At 46.2% G+C, this 23,979-nt stretch overlaps 1 protein-coding gene across 1 annotated transcript in view; it reads left to right on the forward strand.

The window, feature by feature from the left end:
* The first annotated feature begins 21,951 nt into the window (after window positions 1–21,951).
* The window catches only part of GRHL3 (grainyhead like transcription factor 3), a 34,320-nt gene continuing 32,292 nt past the window's right edge, over window positions 21,952–23,979 (forward strand). The window contains exon 1 of the mRNA XM_058553235.1: window positions 21,952–22,151. Coding sequence (XP_058409218.1) covers window positions 22,135–22,151 — 17 coding nt within the window. The 5' untranslated portion in view covers window positions 21,952–22,134. The remainder of the gene's footprint in view (window positions 22,152–23,979) is intronic.

Genomic DNA, 23,979 nt, shown 5'->3' on the forward strand with positions numbered 1-23,979 from the left:
GCCTCAAGCTCTCTCAGGCTGAGGTGGGCGGGGAAGGGTTGGAGGTGAGGGGATGTAGGCCCAATCAGCAAAAACGCCTTTCTTTTCATTCTGTGGCATTTGACACACTGGCACGCTCAATAAAACGGGTGGCAGGCACGGTGGAGCCAAAGTGCTGATTCAACCATGTCACTTTCCTTTCATCTTGAGCCTTGAGTCTTCAACAGCCATGCTTAACAAGGAGAGATGGAGAAGTTTATCTCCTTAATAAGCCACCCTGAAGTTGCTCTGCTCAATCAGGACCATCTCCCAGGAGGCTGAGGGGATCATTTCTGGTTATATTAATAATTTACCTGGTGCGCCTAAGAACTACTGATATGGCCATTTTAAAACAAAAAACTACAAAGAAAAACCACTGATACATTTTTTTTTAAAAAAAAGCAAGTTTATAAAACACAGTATCTTGTGTACAATTCCATTTTTGTGGAAAAAAATCCACTATGGACAGAAAAGTAGTTTGGAAGGTTTAAAATATTAGCATGGAATGGTGAAATAATGTGGTTTTTAAATTTATAGTTATTTATTGCCTTTGGTAATTTTGAAAAATTTCTCCGACAAATATACACTAGAGATTTAAAAAAAAAAAAAACGTAAACCTGTAAACCCCAGGATATCTCTGGTAAATTAAATCCAAGCTTAGCTTAAACTCTCTCTCAGATTCAGGCAAAAAAAACCTAGATGTCATAGCTAATTTCTGCTTTAATACCACCTTCCTCAATTCAGGCTCACCTCCCCCCAAGCCCAGGGAGTTGAAGCTAAAGAGAAATCATCGTCCGTCATTTGTGTTTGATTCCGTAGCACATTTTTTTCCTAGACCTGGCTTCTTCCCATGATGAGAGCTGTCACAGAAGTACGCGGGGCGGGAGCCGCTGTCTTTCCCCAGCCCTAAAATATTTGGTTTCCCTTTGCCTCTGCTTTATCCTGAAAGGCCTGGGATTAGAACTGCTGTATAGTTCTCAGAGGGGGTTTGTTTATAACAATTTGCTAGTTAAACTTGGGTTGAGGCAACCAGACCTTGGAGTGTGGAACCAGCCTGCTCTCTCTCAGCCTTTCTGGGGCTGTGTTCTCAGCAGGACGCGGGACAGGCAGGGCCTCCCAGAGAGGCTGCTGTTATAAATCACTCCAGCTTCCTCAAAGACGGTCTGACTGCCTTCTCCCCTGACGTTCAGCCTGGAGAGTCTTGGCATCACCCCACTTTGAGGAAGGAGAGGGATTTATAAAAAAGATCTAGAAGATCAGGAGGATGACAACAGGTCGTCTAGAAGTAAGACAATATTGGCTATTTGAAGCCTGAAAACTGATTTTCAAACCCCACGTGGTAGTTTCCCACAGGATGGGGAGAAATACCCCAGCCCCCAAGGCAGGAGTCAGCTGACTGCCGGCCATCGCTCCTCTGATGGTTTCCTGGGCCTCCCTTCCGCCCTGCGTGGCCTGAGAGGAGGGCTTGCTGAGTGGCCCGGGGCCCCCTTGGGCCTGCTGCCCTGCTGCTGTTTCAGATGAGAGGCTGCAGGCTTCAGAGGGAGGCAACCTCCCCAGAGAGTACCTTCACCCCAAGGAAGGCTGTATGAGGAGAGGGCTGGGTCAAACAGGGTATTCAAATGAATACCAGGCCCATGGTGGGCACTCAGTAAATGAGTGAACCTTGGAAAGCAGCAGTTAAGAATGCGGACTTTTGGAGCTGGTAGATCTGGGTTCACATCCCAGCGCTGCCACTAAGAGCCATGTGGCCTTGAGCAAATGGGAACGGAAGGCCCACTACATAGGGTTTTGAGGGGATTCAGTAAGAAAGCTCGAGTGTAGTGGAGAGCAGGGTGGGCAGTCAGAAACGAAAGCGTAAAAAAATACCTGGGCAGCACGAGGGAATGTGGGGAGCAATAGAATGTTTTGTATCTTGATTGTGGTGGAGGACACACAATGTTATGCATTTGTCAAACCCCCAGAACTGCACACCACAGAGCATGAACTGTACTTTACGTAAATTTTTAAAAATCAGTTATCTCGAAGATTCCTTCTGGTTTTTACATTCTACCGATTTCCTCACCTATAAGATAGAGCTGTTGAAAAGGAATGATAAAATTGATATGATTTTGCATCATGGAGGGAAGAAAAGGGTCTGTGTACTCTAACGGCTTCATTCATTCACCCCAGTGTCCTAGTACCAATCTACCTCCGGTCCCTTCAGGATTCACCTAGGGAATGGCCAAAGATGGCCAATCAGAACCTCATTCCACCACCTGGAGCAGCGATACGTCAGAGCTTCATTGTCCAACACGGTAGCCACTGGTCACATGTGGCTATTGAGACTTGAATTGTGGCCGTGTGACTGAGGAACTGAATTTTACTTTTTTTTAAAACTAATTTACATTTAAATTTGGAAATTGAATCAGTGTAAGATATTTTCCTATTAAAGACAACCGTATTGTTCTGGTAGGACTACATTTTATTTTTAATATATTTTATCATTAATTTTTTTATTGAGATATAATTTATATACCATTAAGTTCACCATTTTGAAGCATAGAATTCAGCGGCTGTTAGTATATTCACAAGGTTGTGCAACCATCACCACAAATTCCAGAACATTTCATCACCCCAAAAAGAAACCCCGTACCTATTAGTAGTCACTCTGCATTCTCCCTTACCCCCAGCCCCTGGCAACCATAATCTACTTTCTGTTTCTATGGATTTGCCTGTTCTGGACATTTCATATAAATGGAATCACACAATATATGGTCTTTTCTGTCTGGCTTCTTTCACTTAGCTTATGTTTTCAAGATTTCCTCCATGTGGCACTTTATTCCTTTCTATGGCTGAATAATATTCCGTTGTAAGAATATACCACCTTTTGTTTATCTATTCATCAGGTGATGGACATTTAGGTTGTTTCTACTTTTTTCACTACTAACCCTGGAAAATGCAGCAAACAAATTGAGAGGTGTTGCAGGTGTAAAGTACATACCAGATTTCAAAGACTTGTACAAAAAAAGAATATAAAATACCTTGTTAATACTTTATATTGATAATATGTTGAAATAATGTTTATTATATATTGGGTTAAATGAAATTTTTTTCTTTTTTAAAAAGAATTAGCCTAGAAACAAGGCAGAGGAGGTGTGAGCTGTTGAGGGGGCAGGACCCTTCCTCGCAGGATCTCGTCCTTCAGCACCCTGCCCAGTGGTGGACCTGAAACTGAGCCAGGTTGGGATGGCCGCAGGAGCAGCCACTCTGGAGTCACCCTGCCTTGGCGCCAAGGGGAGCTGCAGAGACGACGCGTCCAGGCAGGAGCTGGTAGGTGACTTCCCTCCTGGGAGGGGACCCGGGACAGTAATTATTGGACAAAAGGAGTAATTGGAGTGGCCGGTGACAACAATGGCTTTTTCCCTGTGCCGGGCTGCAGAGTTGCTCAAGTCCCCACACGCTCCTGGGCTCCTCTCCCTGGCCCAGGAGCAGCGGCAGCAACAGGAGAGGCTTCCTTTCCTCTGGGCACCAGGTGGCTGGCTCCTGAGCAGTCATCAGGAGGTTGGAGCTCCGGCCCTGCTCTGTCACTACCTTGCTGTGTGTCCTTGGGCAAGTCCCTTCCACTCTCTGGGCCTTGTCAGATGAGGGAATTGGATTAGATAATCTAGAAGATGTTTTCCAGCTTTAACATTTTAGGGTCCTGAAAAAAGTCCCAAGTCAGACAGACGTGGGATCAAATCCTGGCTTTAAAATGCTGGCTGTGTGCTACTTGACTCCTCGTTCCTATCTTTAAAATGGAGTAAATAATGAATAGTTACCTCTCGGGGTGACTGTAAGGTCTAAATCAGATCATCGTTGCTGACACTTGGTGCTTACTATGCACCAAGCATGGTCCTGAGTGCTCTGCACAGATGAGCTTGTTGAATCTTCCCGCCAAGCCCTCTCAGGCAGGTCTCATTAGTCCCATCGCCTGAGTTCATAGAGTGAAACGTCTCAGAGCAACGGTGTTGACTTGGGTTGCCTAGTCCAGAGTCTGTTTCCTTACCCACCACGCTGACCCGCCTCCAGCACAGACAGAAGACATCATAAACCCTCAGTGAATGTTGGAGGGGAGGGGGGGCAGAACTCCATGATGGTTACAGTACTAGTGGAAACACTATTAAGCTGCCCATTAAACAGATGGGGACACCAAGCCCAAAAGGATGAAGTGACGTGTCCTGGGCCACCGCCAAAATGGTGACAGAGCGAAACCTGAGTATCCTGGCTTGGAGCTCTCCTAAGTATTTGAAACTGGAGTGGATCTCAGGTTACACATGCAAATCTGCTGGCAGATAAGTGGCCCCAACCCAGGCTGATCTCAGGACTTATCACCTGGCTGATTAATACCTGAATATCAGGGCAGCGCTTCTGGAAATGCCTCTGTCTCCCTCTGTGCACAGTCTCCGAATTTCATCCAGGTACAATTCTTAGTTGCTAGACTTGCATTTGATAAGAATTGGCTGTCCAGGGAACTTAAAAAGTCGCCCTTGGCTTCTGAGACTCGGTTCAGATATTTCTTGAGTGTTTACTGTGGGTAGAGCATGCACCAGGCATGGGAGCTACCCAGAGATGAAGGAACTATCTCCCTGCCCTGCCCTCCGGGAGTTCCCAGTTGAATCAGACAGATAGAAGACATTCCCTTGCTCAAGAATAATTGCTTAAAGATGGACAAAAATGATAAAAGCCAGTGTTGGTGACGGTGCAGGGAAACAGTCCCTCTCATCCCCTGATGGTGAGAAAGGAACTTGGCACATTTCTGGAGCGCAGTTTGGTACAGGTATCAAAAGTCATAAAATTGTGTCAACCCTTAATACCCTGAAATTCTACTTCTTGAAATTGGCCCCAAGGAAGCAATTATAGCTGGGTACAAAGATTTAGCCACAGTTATGTTAATGCGGCATTGTTTATAATAATTCAATTCTGGATATAACCTGAGTGTCCATCAATGGGGGACTGGTAAATGTGACCTTCCACACAAAGGTCATCGTAGAAATTTAATGTTGGAAAGAGATTCACATTGTTGCCTAGTGGGGAAAAGGCAGGTTACAAACAGCATCCATAGTGTGAAGGCATTTTGTTGGTAAGAATACGTATTTGCGATAATAAGAGCTAACATTCGTTGAGTCACTTTTAGGCATTATTTCAATCCTATGTCATAGATACTCTCTTTAAAAAAATTTTTTTAAATAAACTTTTTAATATCATAGATGCTGGGGCTGGCCCTGTGGTGTAGTGGTTAAGTTCACACATTCCGCTTCGGTGGCCTGGGATTGACCAGTTCAGATCCTGGGTGAGACCTACTCACTGCTCATGGAGCCATGCTGAGGTGGTGTCCCACATAGAAGAACTAGAAGGACCTACAACTACGATATACAACTATGTACTGGGGCTTTGGGAGGAAAAAAGAAAAAGAAGAAGATTGGCAACAGATGTTAGCTCATGGCCAATCTTCTTCAAAAAAAATAAAATATCATAGATGCTTTTTTTATTTTCACTTTACAGTTGAGGCAATGAGGCTCAGAGAGTTTTTTTTTGTGCGTGTGTGAGGAAGATCAGCCCTGAGCTAACATCTGCCATTCCTCCTCTTTTTGCTGAGGAAGACTGGCCCTGAGCTAACATCCGTGCCGATCTTCCTCCACTTTATATGGGACGCTGCCACAGCATGGCCTGACAAGCGGTGCATCTGTGTGCACCTGGGATCCGAACCCGGGCCGCCAGCAGCAGAGAGCGCGCACTTAACTGTTATGCCACGGGGCTGGACCCGAGGCTCAAAGAGTTTAAGAGACTAGCCCACATGTGTATAGCTAGGATTAGAGTCTAGCTCAGAGAGCTTGTGCATTTAATCCCGGGGCAATGGCCTTCCTCTAAGTAGAGAAAAAGGGAAGAACAATCTCTTTGGATGGAAAATTATGGGTTTTTAATTTTTTTCTTCATTATATTTATCTGCATTTTCATTGTTCTTTTCTCCCAATGAGCATGGGCTGCTTTTGTAATAATAAGAAAAATCATTATTTTATTTCAAATAACACTAGCCTGTTGCACGCTACAAATCAAAAAGACCAAAAGCTTGAACTGTCAAGGGCTTTTCCCTGGTAAGTCCTCCACCTACCAGATGGTTGTTTCAGGCTGAGGGCAGGAAACCCTCAGGTCTGGTCTTCAGAACTACTAGCGTCGGGGGGCCGGCCCCGTGGCTTAGCGGTTAAGTGCCTGCGCTCCACTACTGGTGGCCCGGGTTTGGATCCCGGAGCGCGCACTGATGCACCGCTTCTCCGGCCATGCTGAGGCTGCGTCCCACACACAGCAACTAGAAGGATGTGCAACTATGATGTACAACTATCTACTGGGGCTTTGGGGAAAAAAAAAAAAGGAGGAGGATTGGCAACAGATGTTAGCTCAGAGCCGGTCTTCCTCAGCAAAAAAAGAGGAGGATTAGCACGGATGTTAGCTCAGGGCTGATCTTCCTCACAAAAAAAAAAAAAAAGAACTACTAGGGGGGACCCTCATCCCCTGCCCACCCCCCTTAGGCAGAATCCCAAAGGGCAAGGTTCCAGCTGGCCGGTGCCAGCCTTCCCCCCGGCCCCTGAATTCCAGGGCCTGGACTTCACCTGCAGTTCAAAGGAGGGCGCTCAGGTCACAGCGGCCCCATCCACCATGTGGTAAGGCTTCTAACTGCCTCATTTCAGAATGAGTTAGGCAAGAAGAAGCCCAAAGCAGGTGGCAAAGAGTCTTTAAAAACAAGGGAAAGATTCTTTCTTTTCCCAAATCAGCTAGGGATCCTCTAGAGTCACCACCCACCAGGGAGTTAGCCGATGCTTTTACTCCTCCCTGGGCTGACTGGCTGCTGTGATGTGTTCATGATGAAGTGATCTGTCACAGCTGCTCTTAGAGGACTATATCCTGGGTTTCTACCCTCTGAGGAAAGGGAGGGGTTGGGAGCAGGCCAAAGAATTGTTGTAGGGTGGGTGGCAGAAGGAGGAGGAGGGTAGGGAGTTGTAATCATGGTAAAAATAGCAAAATGATAATAATAATGTACTCAACAAATGTTTACTGAGAACTTACACATGTTGAGAGGTTTACACGCATTATCTCATTGAATCCTCCCTTAAAACGCCATGAAGTAGGCACTGTTATTACACCAGTCTCAAAGGTGGGAGAACCCAAGCTGGGTGATATTTAATAACTTGCCTGAGGGCCGGCCCCGTGGCTTAGCGGTTAATTGCGTGCGCTCCGCTGCTGGCGGCTGGGTTCGGATCCTGGGGGCGCACCAACGCACCGCTTCTCCGGCCACGCTGAGGCCGTGTCCCACATACAGCAACTAGAAGGATGTGCAGCTAAGACATACAACTATCTACTGGGGCTTTGGGGGGAAAATAAATAAATAAATAAAATCTTTAAAAAAATAATTTGCCTGAGGTCATGCCATGCAGCAGATAAATGGTGCAGTTAGGATTATAAACCCAAGTCCTCCTCTTGCTTAGCACCCCTTCCTGGAGCCATGGGAGCCCCAAACAGCCTTTACATCTGTCCGGAGACACACACACACACACACACTTCATATACAATGTTCAAGTTCAGGGAAACTGCTGTTTTTAAGTCTCTTGGCTGGAAACATCTCACATTTCTTCTGGGGTTATGTGATGCCACTTAGGAGGCAGTCCACCTTTTTTTTTTTGGTGAGGAAGATCAGCCCTGAGCTAACATCTGTTGTCAATCCTCCTCTTTTTGCAGAGGAAGATTGGCCCTGGGCTAAGATCTGTGCCCATCTTCCTCTACTTTATATGGGACGCCGCCACAGCATGGCTTGATAAGTGGTGCGTAGGTCCACACCCAGGATCCAAACCTGCGAACCCCTGGCCGCCGAAGCAGAGCTAGCGAACTTTACCACTACAGCACCGGGCCGGCCCCGGCAGTCCGGCTTAATGACTCTGAGACCAGGCAGTCCTGGGTTTGCATCCTACTTCCAGCACGACGTGCTTCTGTGATCTTGGGCCTCAGTATCCTCCATGTAAAATGGAGACTGATAACAATACATAACATATACACATGCACACAATCACACAGGGACCATAAAGTTTAGAATCATAGACACTATTATTTTGCCTGTGTTATAACGTAATGTAGCTAAACCAGTCAATTTGTTATGCATATTTGCCTGTTTTCACACTTAATGGCTACTTTGTTTATCTCATGGGGGTCATATACACGTGTGTGTATACATTTATGTATATATGTGATAGATACACGTAAATATAAACACATGCATATATATAATTAAATATATGTAAGGTACTTAGCATATAGCCTGGCACACAGTAGGTGCTTAATACATGATACCTGTTCTTGTTCATTTTTATGATTCTGGCCTCAATTCAATCTCACAAATGTTTGTTGAGTGCTTGGTATGTGAGGGCCCTAGGGGGAAGCTCACGTGCAGTGGGGGATGGGAAGATGTACATGAATAATCTTCATGGAAGGCAGTCTGTGTTAAGTGATATGCTACCAGTGTGGACAAAGTGCTTTGAGAGAATAATGGACAAAGGAGTGAATTCTTGCCAGTGAGATCTCACTGGTAAGATTTTTATTTTTAGATTAAATTTACAATACAAAGAAATGCATAGATCTTAAAGGTACAATTAAATGAATTTTGACAAATGTACACACTCACGTAACCACCAGTGGAATCAAGATATAGAATATTTCCACACCCCAAAAAGCCCCTTTGTGACCCTTCCAATCAATCCCTATTCCCCAAAGGCAACCACAGCTCTGATTGTTTTTCCACAATTGATTAGTTTTGCCTGTTCGTGACCTTCACATAAATGGAATCATTCATAATGTCCTCTTTTTGTGTCTGGCTTCTTTCATTTAACGTGGGTGGTAGGTTCTGAGCTGAGCCTCAAAGCATTGCTAGGATTGAAATAAGTAACAGTGGGGATGGGGGAGGGAATCTGCGGCAAAGAGAATAGCTTGAGAAAAGGCAGGAAGGGAGAAAGACAAACATAAAGCGTATTTGGGAATGGTTGAGTGTGACCAGAATAAGGGGTCCCAAATGGGGAACAGTGAGAAAGAAGGATGAAAAGGTAGGCTGGAGTTTTGTTTTACAGGGTTTTAAATGCCAGGTCAAGGCATATGGACTTTATCCTGAAGGCAGAGGGGAGCCACCTAGGACTCCTGAACAGAAGGGTGGACTGATGAGATCTGGGTTTTGAGAAAATATGTATATACATATATTTTGCCACAGCAGGTAGCATAAAATGGAGTAGGAAGAATCTGGAGGCCAAGAGACCAGTTATTTGATCATGCATTCATTCATGCATGCATGCATTCATTCATTCATTCAGACTCCCAACTTTTTGACCAAATAATCTGTTCATTCATTCATTCATTCATTCACCCAAAAAGTACTTACCTGGTACCGGGCTCTGGACTTTCATGATTCTCCATTACATTCCATCACTGGCTTCAGTCCTTTGACTAGGAAGCAAATAGAAGTTTGGTAAACCCTGTCTGCTGGTTGTTTCAAATTCTTTTCCCCCTCCTCCCAAATTATGGAGAAATCCTTGATCTCTTCTGGTAGCATCCTCATCAAATGTTGTTAAGAAAATCTTCATCCCCACTGAGTATGTCTTTCTTGAAGACCCTACTGAGCAGACATTGCCTTAGGTTATTTTCTATGTGAGATTAACCCAGAGAAACAGGAAGGGCTTAAATCAATGAAAACAAGGTCAACTCTATACTTTTGAGGAGGGCTGGGGGTGGCATTTCCCAAAGTGTGTTCCACAGTGGATCACTGGTTCTGTTGGTTGTTATAGGTATATGGTGGGGATGGGGGAGATGATTTCATGATCATCTTAGTTTGGGAAACTCTGGGTTTAAAAAACAAAACAGGTTTCCTAACTGCAGGACTTCTCAGAGGCTTGACTTGATGACTGTGCGTTGTTAATTTCTAAGAAGAGGGTCTGGTACAAAGCTTTCCCCAAATGTTTTGATCCCAGAACCTTTTCCGCCTGGAGCATCTTGGGCTCTCTTGCATTGCCCAGAATGCATTGTGGGATCCCCTGACATGACCTGCGAGTAATCAGAAGCAGTTCAGGTCCAGGAGAGTTACGGAGCAAACTGCCCAGGGAGACTGAGCCAGAGCAGGGTAGAGCCTGGAGCTGTGAAGAAGAGGCAGCTTCTTTTTCAGGAAGGTAGAGGGAAAAGAGGGGAAGGAAGTGGGCTTGAGCTGAGCCTGCTAGTTGCACAGTAGGGAGAAAAAAGGAACTTCCCTGCTAGAAAAGGGGGGCTGGAAAGGATATCCATATTGCAGAATTCCTAGGGAAACTTTATCTTCAAAACTGGCTGCATCTGGACCCTGCATTTGCTGGACAGAAGGAAAAGGAAGAAAAAGTCCACGGTTACTGGCCATTGGACATGACAGCAACTGGGAAACAGAGTCCCCCAGCACAATCTCTACTCCCAGAAATGGCCTCTTTCCCACAGAGGAGTGAGAAGCGCTGAGCTCTGCCCTCTCCATGTACGGCTCAGACAAGTCACTTCCCCTCACTGCGCTTCAGTTCCTCCCACTATCCAAGGACTAGAAGATGATCAGGTGGGTCTTCCAGAAAACCGAGTCTGAGATGTCATTAGCGGTGGACAGATCTATGTCTCTTCATGGTCTGGGCAGAGCTTCACCAATAAGGCAGGAGTCAAGTTTGCATATGAAGTCACAGCTGCAGCTGATGTTCTGGAGTAACACGTGCCCTGGGTTCACGGCCCAGCTCTACCACTTACCTTGAGCAAATCACTCTACTTTTCTGGGCCTCTGTTTTTCCACCTGAAAAATTAAAATCATCATTTTTTTTTCCCCATGGTGAAGCCAATTTTTTTTTTTAAATAATGAGATAATGGGTATAAAATATTTGGCACAGTGTTGGGCACTAAGGGCTTCATAAAAGGTACCTCTGTTTGTTAGTTACCACCAATAAATTCCTCTAAAGCCCATTGTCTCTGTAAAGGGAAATTTCTCACATTAAAATGGTTAAGTGATGTTTTACTGTAGGGGGTAAAAACTGGTAGAACTAGTTGAAACCAATTGGTTTTTATTTTCTGTAAATCTCACCCATATTATCCCCCTCCGGGTTCAAACCAGGCATAAGAATAACTCAGTGGGACTCTGCACTAACAGGGTCTCCTGTGGTAAGGAGTCATTCTCAGGGATGCTGGAAGCCTCCTCCATCCCTAGCATTTGTCTCCCGCTGAGAGTGACTCAGACAGCTTGGTGGGCCAGGAAGGGGGGTAGTGTCAGAGGTCAGTAGACCAAAAAAAGAAAAATGTTCTATTTCCCTGGTGCGGCCTGTTTTATGACAGATCAGAACATCCCCAGGCTCCGGGGAAACATCCTCCCTTGCCATAAACTAATCCATTCTGGGGAAGTGAAGGGTGACTCTTGCCCAAGGCACCAAAGGGTGAAATCCTGGGGGTGTGATGTGGGGCTGGCGGAGTCATCGTGAGGAGGGCTTTGCTGTCTAGCCTTCTGCCTTCCCCGAGGCCCCGCTGTGGCTCCAGAAAGCATCTTGGGGTCTTGCAAACAGTTGTCCGGTTGAGAAGGTTCTGCCTAGAGGCTGCTGGATGGGGTAGCTTTTGAAGATGGCATCGAGGCCCTGGGGTTTGTGAAATGTGATCTTGGCAGATAAAGGCATCTGGTACTAATTCTTTTTTCCTTCTGTTTTCTTTTTTTTTTTTGGCACCTTCAAAGTCACAGATCACAGATCTTAGACAGCTGGAAAGAACCTGAGTGACCTTCAAACCTAAACTTTTCATTTCACAGTTGAAGAAACTGTGGCTCAGAGAAGGGAGTTAACTTGCCTAAGGTCAACACAGCCAATGAGCCGCAGAGCTGGGACTCAAACGCTAATCTCTTGACTCCTGGTCCAGTGCTCTCTCTTCCACTGCATAACAACAGTACTGGAGACAACTATGTACCAGGCACTATATCAAGTGCCTCATGGGCATTTAATCCTCACAACCATCCTATGAAGTAAATAGTATTATTATTCCCATTTTACAGATGAGGAAACAGACTCAGAGAAACAAGTTATAAGCTCAGGGTCACAGCTAACAAAAATCTGAGTCAGGTTCAAACCTAGCTCTGCCTACAGACCTGGAGCTTGTAATCATTAACACTAAACTATCGCAGGCACAATAAGTCTTTTCTTTAAGTTGAAGGACTTAACTTCAAAACCCCCAAACCACTTCACAGGCTTCAGGGAACCCCCAGGGACTGGAGAGTGGAAGAGACTGAAACAAAAGGCTCCTAAACTTGTCCCATCCAGATGAGCTGGCACTTAGTCCAAGGGCAGCCAAATGAAATACTGTGACCCTGTATTGGGTCATTAGTCAATTCAGAGGCCACTAGTAGATTTGAGATGTGGCCCAACAGCCAAAGCCATCGGCTAGAGAGTCAAGTCACTGTCATCTGCCTATCAAGACTCTTATCTTCTTAGAGGTTTTCCCAGAGGCCATCAATGTGTGTTACTGGGGATGTCTGCACATGACCTAGGAGGGTGCAAATGACTGAGCTTATTGTGAAAGGGGTGGGGGTTGAGGCTGAAGGAACCATCTCTTTCGGGAGAGCTGTAGAGGCATGACTCAAGATTTCAAAGGAGCCTGGGCAAAGAGAACACTCATGTTCACATCCCCTCCGAGGCTCAGGAACCTGGTGACTAACCTCCATCACCAGGCACATCTGCCCTGGGCTGAGTGCCCTGGGTGGCAGGAACAAAGGAATAGACAAGACAAGGAACTCACTGTTTCACCAAGGAGGCAAGGTATGCCCATTGCTAATGATAACAACAATAGCTGACATTATCAGGACTGAGGGCACAAGAGTGGTACTAAATGCTTTGCATGTGTTACCTCATTTAACCTGTACAAAAATCCTACAAGGTAGGGTTTGCCTACTTTAAAGATGAAGAAACTGAGGCTCAGAGAGTTCAAAGGACGTGCTCAGGGTCACACAAGTAGTAAATGGTAGAGCCAAGATTTGAACTCAAGTAGTCTGGCTCCAGAATCCAAGCTCTCAAGCAGATGTGCTTGTGTGTGCATCCATGTCTGTGTGTGTGTGTGTCTGTTTGTGTGTGTGTGTCTGTTTGTGTGTGTGTGCGTCCATGTCTGTGTGTGTCTGTGTGTGTGTTTGTGTGTGTGTGTCTGTGTGTGTGTTTGTGTGTGTCTGTGTGTTTGTGTGTGTCTGTGTGTGTTTGTGTGTGTGCGTCCGTGTCTGTGTGTCTGTGTGTGTGTGTGTGTCTGTGTGTGTGTGTGTGTCTGTGTGTGTGTTGGGCAGGTGCTCTGCAGTACAGATTCCTGCACCATCTGGAGGGTGAGATTAGAGAACTTTCATGAAATCCTCCAACACATGAGCATCCGTGAAATTCGATAACGAAACCAATTTTGCAAAAATCCAGTTGCAGATGTAGAGAAAGGAGGAGCGGTTTTCCAGAGAGGGGTGTTTCACGAAGGCGCCCCTACCAGGCTTCCTCAGGGGCAGAAACGCACCTTATTTGTTTTTGTCTCAGCCTGTAGCACAGAAGCTTGGCCAGCAGGTCCTCACTAAGTTTGCTGAATGACCGCTTGCTGATGCAACATAAATGGTGGTTCTGGGCTTGAGCTTCTGAGCCACACAGCCTGGGTTCAAACCCCAGGTTGGTCACTAGAGCTGTGTGACCCGATCAAGTTCCCTAGCCTCTCTGAGCCTCAGTTTCTGTACACGTAAGATAGAGGTGATGACTGTACCTAATCCTTGGGCACTTGTAAGGATTGAGTGAAATGGGGCAGATAAGATGCTCAGCACAGTCTGGCATATGGTTAAGTGCTCAAAAAGTGAGAGCTACCGCTATAAATTTTAATGATAAATAAATCTACACATTCATTGGATGAATAAATGAATAATGCATGAGTATAGATAGCTGGATCTTGAAGTGGAGGAGATTCCAGAGCAATTGGGTGAATGAGAGGTGGGGGTGATAGAACCAAATAAACGAACCCAGTCTGGGAGGGAAAGCTGACCACAGCATGGCATGTGTCCAGAGCACAGGCTGAAAGGGTGAGCAGGGAGAAGGAAGGGGTGGTGAGGTTGATGGTGACTCTTGAGTGGCTGCCCTCCTGAGGGAAGAGCCGGAGGAGGCTGATCTTCGTGCAAGACATGGTTCTTAAGTCCCTCCAGACCCCAGTTTCTAAGTCCTTCCCATTCCCCACTGCTTGACCACCTACCCCCAAACTGAGGGCCTTAAAAATCTTCTGGGCAGGCTAGTTGTGGATTCAGAAAAACCCTCACCTGAATGTGAGGTCCAAGGTCGAGCACTTAACCTCTGACCACACGGCCTCTGCCTTTCTGAGAAGGTGTGGGGCCCAGAAGGCCCTAGCAAATCCTTCCCCCACCGCCTCTCCAGCGAGATCAGATCTAAACACCAAGGGCAGCCTTTGAAGGAAAACTCTTAAGGAACAGGAACGGACCTTATCGGTTAATTGTGCCTACTGAACCTCTCTGAGCCTGGAGCAGGCTCCACCCACCCTGCCCCACCTCATTCTATCCTAGAAGGCAGCACTGACCCCAGATATTCACTCCTTCAGTTTGGCGCTGGGGCACCAGGACCCTCTCTGTCCAAGCCAGGCCTTGGACATTTTTCCTCTGTAGTTCCTCAAGGAAATCTTCATCCGAACCCTCTGCGCCCCCAGTTTGACCCCTGCAGACAGATGAAAGAGAGGGGGAAATACATTTTTAGCGTTGTTTGCCATGGCAGTGGTGGGATTAATAGCCAGTTTCTCAGCGAAGCTCTCTTTTATTTGCAAGTGAGCAGTATCTTGTTTAATGGCCCTTTTAAGACGCAGGCTGGTGATGGCCCACAATAGCAGGTGGGCTAGGGTGGACTGCTAGGGCCCGAGGCCAGGTCCTGGAAAGAGTGGGCCTCTGGGCTGAGCCAGCTGGGTTCTGTTCTTTCCAGTGGGCCTTCTCCTTCCAGGATGGAGGCTGCATTCTTCCTGGCACTCCTCTCTCCGGCTGCCTCCTGTTCTGGCTGGTTCTTGGCAACAGAGAAAGAATCTCCAGACAGCACTCTGGCTGTGTCTTCCTCCCCAGCTCAGGGATAAGCCTGCTCTGATTTGTTAACTTTTTAATAACTGTAACTAGTTCCATTTTTTCTATTAACAGAAGAAATAATGTCAATAGATGAGCAAAAAGAATAAAATAGAAATCACCCCTGATCCCATGATTCTTGATACTCTCTGGTATGTATCTTTCCTGTCCTTTGTCTATTCACATAAGTGGGTTTAAAAATAGGAGCGGACTGGGGCTGGCCCGATGGTGTAGTCGTTGGGTTTGCATGCTCCACTTCAGTGGGCTGGGGTTCACAGGTTCGGATCCCGGGCGCAGACGTGCACACCACTTGTCAAGCCATGCTGTGGCAGGCATCCCACATATAGAGTGGGGGAAGATGGGCACGGATGTTAGCCTAGGGGCAATCTTCTTAAGCAAAAAGAGGAGGATTGGCAACGATGTTAGCTCAGGGCTAATCTTCCTCACCAAAAATAAATAAATAAATAAATAAATAAATAAATAAATAAATAAATGAGCAGACTAATTTACTAGAGTAAGTGAAAGACTTAAAAGTAGGGAATCAGACTTAGGTTCCAGATCCTGCTCAGAGACTCCCTGGAACTAACCTTGGGTAAGTTGCTTCACTTGTGGGTCTGATTGTTCTCATTTGTAAAACAAGGATAATAGTACTTACCTCACAGGGTTGTTGTGCGGATTAAATGAGATTAAACACTGAGCCCAGTGCCTCACACATAGTAAGGACTCCTAAATACTAAGAATTGTGCTGCAAACTCAGGAAGTAACTTCCTGGCGCTAGGGGCCTTCTGCAGTGCCCTTTTAAACCGTGGCTTGGTATGCAACTACATCTGGAGGTCTGAATTTATTTCACTGAGGCTCTGCTGAAGGTATTTATATTAATTCTAATTTTTCAGGATTATAAACAATGCTCTGATGCATATCCTTGCAGATAACTCTGCACACAAAGATTATTTGCTTAGACTAAGTTCCTATGAGTGAAATTGCTAGATCTAAGGATGAGCTAAAATCTTAAGCCAAAGTTTGGACTGATTCATACTCCCTCCAGCAAGGAGAGAGCCTGTGTTCCTCATCCTTGCCAACACGGGGGGTTTAGCATTTCTTCCATCTTTATCAACTTGATAAGTGAAAAAAAATAACTGCTTGTTTGTTTCCAGGGTATTCAGAGTTTGTCTTGGTTTTTTAAGGGGCGCTTTCAGGACGACTTTAGACCCCATAATGATTCCTCATGTTCAACGAACTTCTAGGAAGGAATGTAGGTGGTGTTATTGGCAGAACTGTGATAAAAATCTAAAGTACAGAGCGTAAAAGGGCCTGGAGGCTGCCCACTCCTTGTCCCGACCTCCACAAGAACAACTTCCATGCCATTCCATGCCTTCAAAGTAGGGCCATATTCTCTCCACTTAAGTTCAGTGATGGGGTAGAGAAGAACATTACGATGGAATATTTACAGAGCTTTAGGTGCCCGCCCAGGATAGTATTTCTGTGACCCATTAGGATCCATAATGGGATCTAGGGTGATGCTTCATCCAAAATCTGACGTTCCAATCCAAACTCCTTTGCTTAAGTAGGCGTGCTTTCTCTGAACCTTAGGATCAAATGGGGCCAATAATGCATTCTTTCTCCTGCCCCCGTGGCTTTATCAGAGGAGATACAGCATAGGAAAACAGTTTGTAAACTGAACAGAGCTTTACACATAGAAGGGGCTGTTCTTAAGGGACATTGAGCGCTGAGTGCTGTGAACTAAGCTGTGTATTCCAACTAAGCTGGAAATAGGTAGTGGATGAGGACCCCTTTCTAAGCGGGGTGCACACCTATAACACCGGCTATCTTTTATTGGGTACCTACTACTTGCCAATGGCTTTACACTGAGATCTTCTTTAATTTAATCCTCAGGTCAACCCCACTGAGGGATGATGGGGAAACTGAAACTCACAGAACTGAGTCACTGGTCCAAAGGTAAATGCTAATAAGAGGGAGATAGAGATTCAAACTTTGGAGGTCTTCCCTGGGGTGTGGGAGTGGAAGGAAACAGCTGATTTGCCCAGAATGTCAATTACCTTGTGTAAATTACATGCATTCATCCATTTTTTATTTATTCAACAAATATTTATTGAACACTTATTATCTACCTTATAAATTCTATTGACCAACCTACCTACTTTTCTTCCTTCCTTCCCTCCTTCCTTCTTTCCCTCTTACCCAGCCATCCATCCTAGACTTTGTCCTAAAGAGGAACTCAGGAGGCTAAAAGGACTGTTTCCATGGCTTTGGGGTCAGACAGACCTTGGTTTGATTCTATCTCTGTCACTAAGTAGATAGCCAGGTGTAAGTAGATAGCCAGGTGACCTTAGATGAGTTATCTCACCTCTCTGAGCCTGTTCCTCTTCTGTAAAATGGGGATAATTATGACAACTACTTCATAGGACTCAAAGGAATTACAGGATATGCACACAAAGCACCTAGAACTGTGCTTGGCACATACTAAGGACACTGTTATCTCCTTTAATCCTCACAGCAATCATTTCACTGAGAAGAAAACTTAGGTAACAAGGAAGTGAAGTTGCTTGTCCAAGGTCTTAGGCAGTCAACTTCAGAGCTTACATCCTTTAGTAACTCAGCCAATACTCCAGGAGTCAAGTTTAGCTGGGGTGGATTTTGCGACCCCATTGTTCAGGGAGGAATGAGATACAGCATCTAAAGCAAGTATCACAGAGTAAGTGCTCAATAAACGATAATAATTTTAATTAAGTCAAGATCAGATCTGATCCTGAGCTCACTGCTTAGAGCCTGCAAGTCAGCAGCCCCCATTCTCCACTCGTGCACTTCACAGGGGAGCTCTGAGCAAGGACTCTCAATCTTTACTATCTTTATCTCCACCTTTGCTCCAGGAAGAATAGGGACACGATGCCCATTTAGTCAATGGGCATTTATTTGGGTTTAATAACATTTAAACTGAGGTTTTCTATCGAGTTTCTAATCACAAAAGCAATGCAAGATCAATGCAGAAAACTTGGTGGGGGAGAAAGGGCAGGCACACAATTAAAATCCTGTCAATTCGGCACCCACAGAGAAGTACTGTTGGCATTTGGGTATGTGTCCTTTCAATGTTTTTATATAAGTCAACAAATTTTCATGAAGTTGTGAATAACCACGAAGTCTTAATGTGTTAGAAAAGGAAGGGCTGTTAGCAAGGCCATTACATCCAATGGTGCAAGTCTCGTATTGCAAATGGTACTGTGATTGTGCAGTGCACAACCCCACAGACATACACAGTGGCCCTGGCTCTCAGCACTTACTTAACTCAGTAGTTCTAACCTTTACTCCTCCCCAACATGCCAAGAGGGTCACATGGGCAGTGGCTCATGGGCAGTCATCACCCCGGAAAGGAGAGGGAGGGGTGAAGGATCATGCCATCCTCCGGGGGGTAGATCATAGTGTCTAGAGGAGGAACACTTCTTTTCCAGAAGCAATCTAGAAAAGGAATCCTGGGTGATCTATAACCCGACTCCACCCTTATAGTGATTCACTGATCTTGTCTTATATCATAGAGAGGGAAACTGGGGCTCTGAGAGAAGAGATTTACCCAGTCACACAGCTAGTAGGTGACAAGCAGTCAGGCAGAACCCCAGTTTGAACCCAGGACAATCCCTAACTTAGCCTAGTTCTACAAGAATGGAGCCAGGAAGATGTGGGTTCAAATCTCAACTCTTTCACTTAGTAGCTTTTGACTTTTGACAAATCATTTAACCCCTCTGAGTCTCAGTTTCTTCATCTGTAAAATTAGGTAATAGCTTCCTCATTAGGTTTAAACGAGAATTAAATGAGAAAAAAAAAACGTTTCCTAACAATTATTGAGTGTTATGTGCCAGGCAGTGCACAATGCACTTCATATCCATTATCTCATTTAATCCTCATAATAACCCTATATGGGGGACACTATTTTTATCCATTTTACAAGTGAGGAAACTGAAGCTCAAAGAGCTTTAGCCATTTGCCAACATCACATAGCTAGTAAGTGGCTGGGCTGGGATTTGAACCTAGGCCTATCAGCCTCAGAGTAACACTATTAGATAACAAAGGTTAACTTTTAGCACAGTGCTTGCAACATACAAACATGAAATAAATAGCAGCCCTCATTATTTACTGTTATTATTGTGAATATAATTATTATGTCACACGTGATTGGCTGATCTCTGTTTTCAATCTCCTCAGCCAAGAAACTATGGACTGGGCTGATCCAAGAAGGGGAAGCAATGCCAGCCCAGTGTAGCCTTGGGCCATGCCCATGCCACACAGGATAGGAAAGGGGCGGGAGCACAGCTGGGGTAGTGTCTCTCTAAAACGCTGGCATCTCTGAGTCGTTCAACAAAGGCCTAGAACAGCTCGTCCCTCCTGACTGGGAGGCACAGCTCCTGCTGGAGGGGTCTGGTGACCTTGCAAACTGGCGCATTGTGTCCCTGCCCACCTATCCTAGACCACTAGTCCCTCCATCCCATCCAGGGTGCCTTCTGGAGCCTTCCACAGAAATCCTCTGCCCCATGATTTGGGCTTCTGCTGATCTCTGCAGATGAGTGCGGGTGATTAAAGAGGCAAGATCCAGAGGGAGAGGACCCATTTAAAAAAGCCCAGCGAGCAGAGACACGCCGCCTGGAATCCCAGCCTCCACGGAGCCCAGCCAGCATGAGTCACCTCCACGGCCCTTCACCTGTGAGTTGCAACACGGCTGACAGAAACTCCACAGCCTTCCTTCCAGGAGGCGGGTGGACAGGTACACAGACAAGTGTGCCATCCTTTGGGCTGCAGTAAGCCTTGCAGTTACAGCTGACACCAAATGGCCCTCCTGTCACCAATACCTCTGTAAAGTGGTTGGGCACCCAGGCTCTGCTCTCAGATCAAATCCCAGTTCTCATTCTTCCACTTCAGGCTCTGCAGCCTGAGTAATTTATTTAATCACTTTGTACCTCAGTTTCCTCATCTCCAAAACAAGGATAATACAAGTGCCAATCTCATAGGGTCGCTGTGAGGATGAATTGAGACACTGCACGTAAAGGCTTAGCATAAGGCCTAATATGTGCAGTATATGGAGCACCTACTGTGTGCCAGACACCGTAGCAGGCACTGAAGAGACAACAACGAGCAAGACAGACAGGTCTTTGCTCTTATGGAGTTCACATTCCAGAAGAAGCAGGGATAGACAATAAACAAGTAGAAAATATCAAAAAGTCATAAGGGCTTTGCAGAGAACCAACAGAAGGTGGTGAAATACAATGAGTGAAGGTCTGATGTGGCTGGAGAGGCCTGCTCTCAGGAGGTGGCTTTATTAGCAATTATTATTACTATTTACTATTATTTATCAGGGCCCCCACGGCTGCCCCCAACACAGCCTCCAGTAAGAAGGCAACCTCTGACAGTTCTCAAACCCAGTACCCCCCTCTCCAGAGGCCTGACCCCACCCTAAGAGGACTTCTTTGGATTCTGACTTTACCCTGAAAACCTCCACTATAATGGCAGGAGTAGCTGAAACCCCACCTCTCACTCAGAGAGAAAGGAGGGGGCCAAGAGGAGGCTGCCAGGGAGACAGAGCAGAGAGAGAATGTGCCAAAAGGGAAGTGGGGGAGAGACAACGGGAAAAAAAAAGATACCAAGACCTTTGGCTTAGATTTAATTTCAAATTAATCCTGATGGAAGCGCTAAAAAAAAACTCCAGCATTCTCCTGTCTGTGTTTGTGGATCTTCTGGGTTTATCCACCTTTCTCTTTACAGAAGACAGCTCACGGCAATCACTCCACAATACTTCGTCTCACAGGCGCCCGATTCCTCCTGCATTTCCAACACGGAACGAAGCACTGAGAGTTTGTGAAATAACCAGCTAGCTAAGGCTCCAGAGGTGGCCGACTTCAACTTTTCCATCCCTTCTGTGCTGGCCAGAAGTATGTGGTTTGCTCACATCTCACTGAGATCGTATCACACCAAATAAAAGGCTGCCTCCCACCCTACTCTCCTACCCGCCTGCCACCAACGCACATACACACTCCCCAGATCGTAAACTCCCCCGGAGCAGTGACCCTGTCCTTTCGGCCTCTGTCTCCCCAGAACCCAGAGTAGGGCCTGGCACACAACAGGTGCTCAATGAATGTCTGTTGAATCCGGCCACTGACTTCAGCTCAAAGGGACAGCCAGACCTGGAGTGAGATGACTGGAGATTCAGATGTGGGCTCTGACACTCACTAGCTCGTGCCCTTGGGCAAGTCGCTTTACCTCTCTGGCCTCCATTTCCTGACCCCTGAAGTGTGCGTGTTGGGGAGGAAGGGGGGGTGATAACATCTACCACAGTGAGTGGTACTGTGAGAATCAAAAGAAATCACTGGAATAACTGTAAAAGACTTCAGAAATAAGATATTATTATCTTAAGGGGGAAGTTCTGAAAAAAAGAAAGGGAATTTATACAGAGACCCACTGGAGAAAGATCTGCTCTGTCCTTTGAGAATTCTCCAGTGGCTGGGTAGAGGAGGGGGCAAAGGAATTTTGGGGGGATGTTCCCGGGTATCCAAGATACTAACTAGAAACAGGAATCAAGACTTCCTTTAGGCAAATATGTTTATCCCTGTACTTTTCCTCTAGCTATCTTTCTTCCAACATTTTTTTCTCCTTCCCTCCTCCCCCTCTCCACCCCCACCCCCTCACCAAGGAAGGAATTGGCCAGCTCCACCCAGCCAGCCCCCCACGGCTCCGCCCCCAGCTTGGCAGGCCAAGAGTTAACAGCTGCACCTGTTGAGGTATACCTGCTGTCGCAGGCACCTGTACCCATAGCCAATCAGCGCCAGCGCTGCCGGGAACCTACCTGTCAGCAAAATCCCGACACTCAAACCTCAACATAAATCAAACACTTCCCTGGGCAGGGAATGTCTGTGTCAGGCAAGAATTAGAGACGAGCGGTCAGCAGAGTCTTGGTGCCGATCCTTCAAGCCTGGGAGCCTGGGAGCAGGAAGATGTCGAATGAACTTGAGTGAGTAAACATCGGTGGATGCCTGGCGCTCTCTGAGCGTGGAGGCTGGATGGGATTTCCAGAAGGGGGAAGCGCAGGGAGGCTGGCGCCAGGATTCACAGAGCAATTTGTAAGGGTAAATGAATGGGCTGACGATCTCACTTTGGCGTGTCGAGGCAAGCCCCGTCTCAAGCTAGTGCCTAGTGTTTCCCTGGGAAAATAGTTTTTTTTTTTTTTCTTTCTCTCTCTGCTGAGCAGTTTCGAGCCGGGTAGGGAAACACAGGACTGAACCTATGAAGGCTTTGGGCACCGCTTTCTGATACTCCGAAAGGACCCTGGAAATCAGAGACCGCTCCAATCCCATCTAGGCTTTCTATCTTCTTGCCAAAAGGAACTTCTTTGAGGTGGTTCTAAGAGCTGTCTTAGGCAAGACTTAGGTTTCTCTAAAGGGACTTGTTTGTTGCGGTGGAACAGTCCCAAGGGGGAAGGTTACAGTGTGGTGGTTAAACATATGCACTCGGTAGTCAGCTTGAGCTAGGTTCAAATCCAGGCTCTGCTCCTCACGGGCTGTGTGATCTTGGACAAGTCATTTAACTTTTCTGAGCTTCATTTGCCTCATCTAGAAAATGGGTACAAGAATGCTTTGTAGGATTCTAGAGAGAGTGAAGTGTGATAAAGGCTGTAAAATGCTTAGTACAGAGTCAAGGTCTGAAGATGCATTCAATAAAACCTGGTTGATTTTATTCAGGGCAGTTCTAAGGCTGAGGAGCTGAGAAGTGGTTTTCAGTGAGGTCACCTCTATTGCCCGGCAGGATGCAGGTGCCTTCTTGCCCACATCAGGGATTTAGAAGCCCGCCTGGCTGACGCTGACCTTCACCATGGACCCCCTGCTTGGGGTCCAGACCTTAGAAAAGGTGGGATGACGCTGCGATTCCGGGCTGCTTCAGCTTGGCTTCAGGGAGCTGGCAGAAGCCAGGCTTCTAGAACACAGACTCTCCTCTTCCTGCCACCCTCAGAGGTGAGTGGGCAGAGAAAAGGGTTGAACAACCTTTTTTTCTAGCTACTCCTCAATAGGTTGTTTTAAGAACTTGAAGACCTGGGGGCAGAGCAGTTGGCGGGTCCTGATTGCAGGCGGGGTTCTCCCGGGTTAGCCGACTATGTTCACAGTACAATCACTGGGCATCAGATTTCTCTTGAATGAATTCCCCGGGCTTGACAACATGTTGACAGCTGAAATAAGAGCAAGGGCATTGGAGCCAACACCTGCGTTCAAGCCCCAGTTCTGCCATCAATTAGCTGTGTGACCCTGGGCAAGTCACTTCGCCTGAGTCTCAGTTTCCTGATATGCAAATTGTGTGCCCACCTCATAGAGTTGTTGGGGGATCCAATAACTTTAGAAAAATGATTGGTTTAAAGCCTGGTAAGGAGCAAGCTAATACTACCCTTGTTACTTCATATAGAAATAACCAATCAATGAGCATTTCTGAACCTCTTGCTTTCTATTTTTCCACACTTTGAAAGCAAAACAAAAAAATCTTGTGATGTGTCTCCATCCCACTTAGATCTGCTGGTTAAAACTGCAGAGAGAATCTATTCATTGGTGCCCCTTAGGGGGTAAGTGTCCTGAAGCTGAGTTACTTTAACAGAAGGGTTGCTTGCTTTTCTCCTCTTTAATAATTTCGGTTTGAAGTCAGATCTGCTGACAGTTGAGCCTTCTCCGTTTGGGGCGGGGTGGGGGGAACCTGTCCCTGCAGAGTAATTGCAGGCCGACTCTGAAGCCACCATTTGAGATTACAATGACAGAGCCTCAGTGCCTGGGGGCTCAGCTGCCCTTCCTGGTGAGTGGGGG

This window comes from Diceros bicornis, chromosome 13, assembly GCF_020826845.1.
Source record: "Diceros bicornis minor isolate mBicDic1 chromosome 13, mDicBic1.mat.cur, whole genome shotgun sequence".
NCBI lineage: Eukaryota > Metazoa > Chordata > Mammalia > Perissodactyla > Rhinocerotidae > Diceros > Diceros bicornis.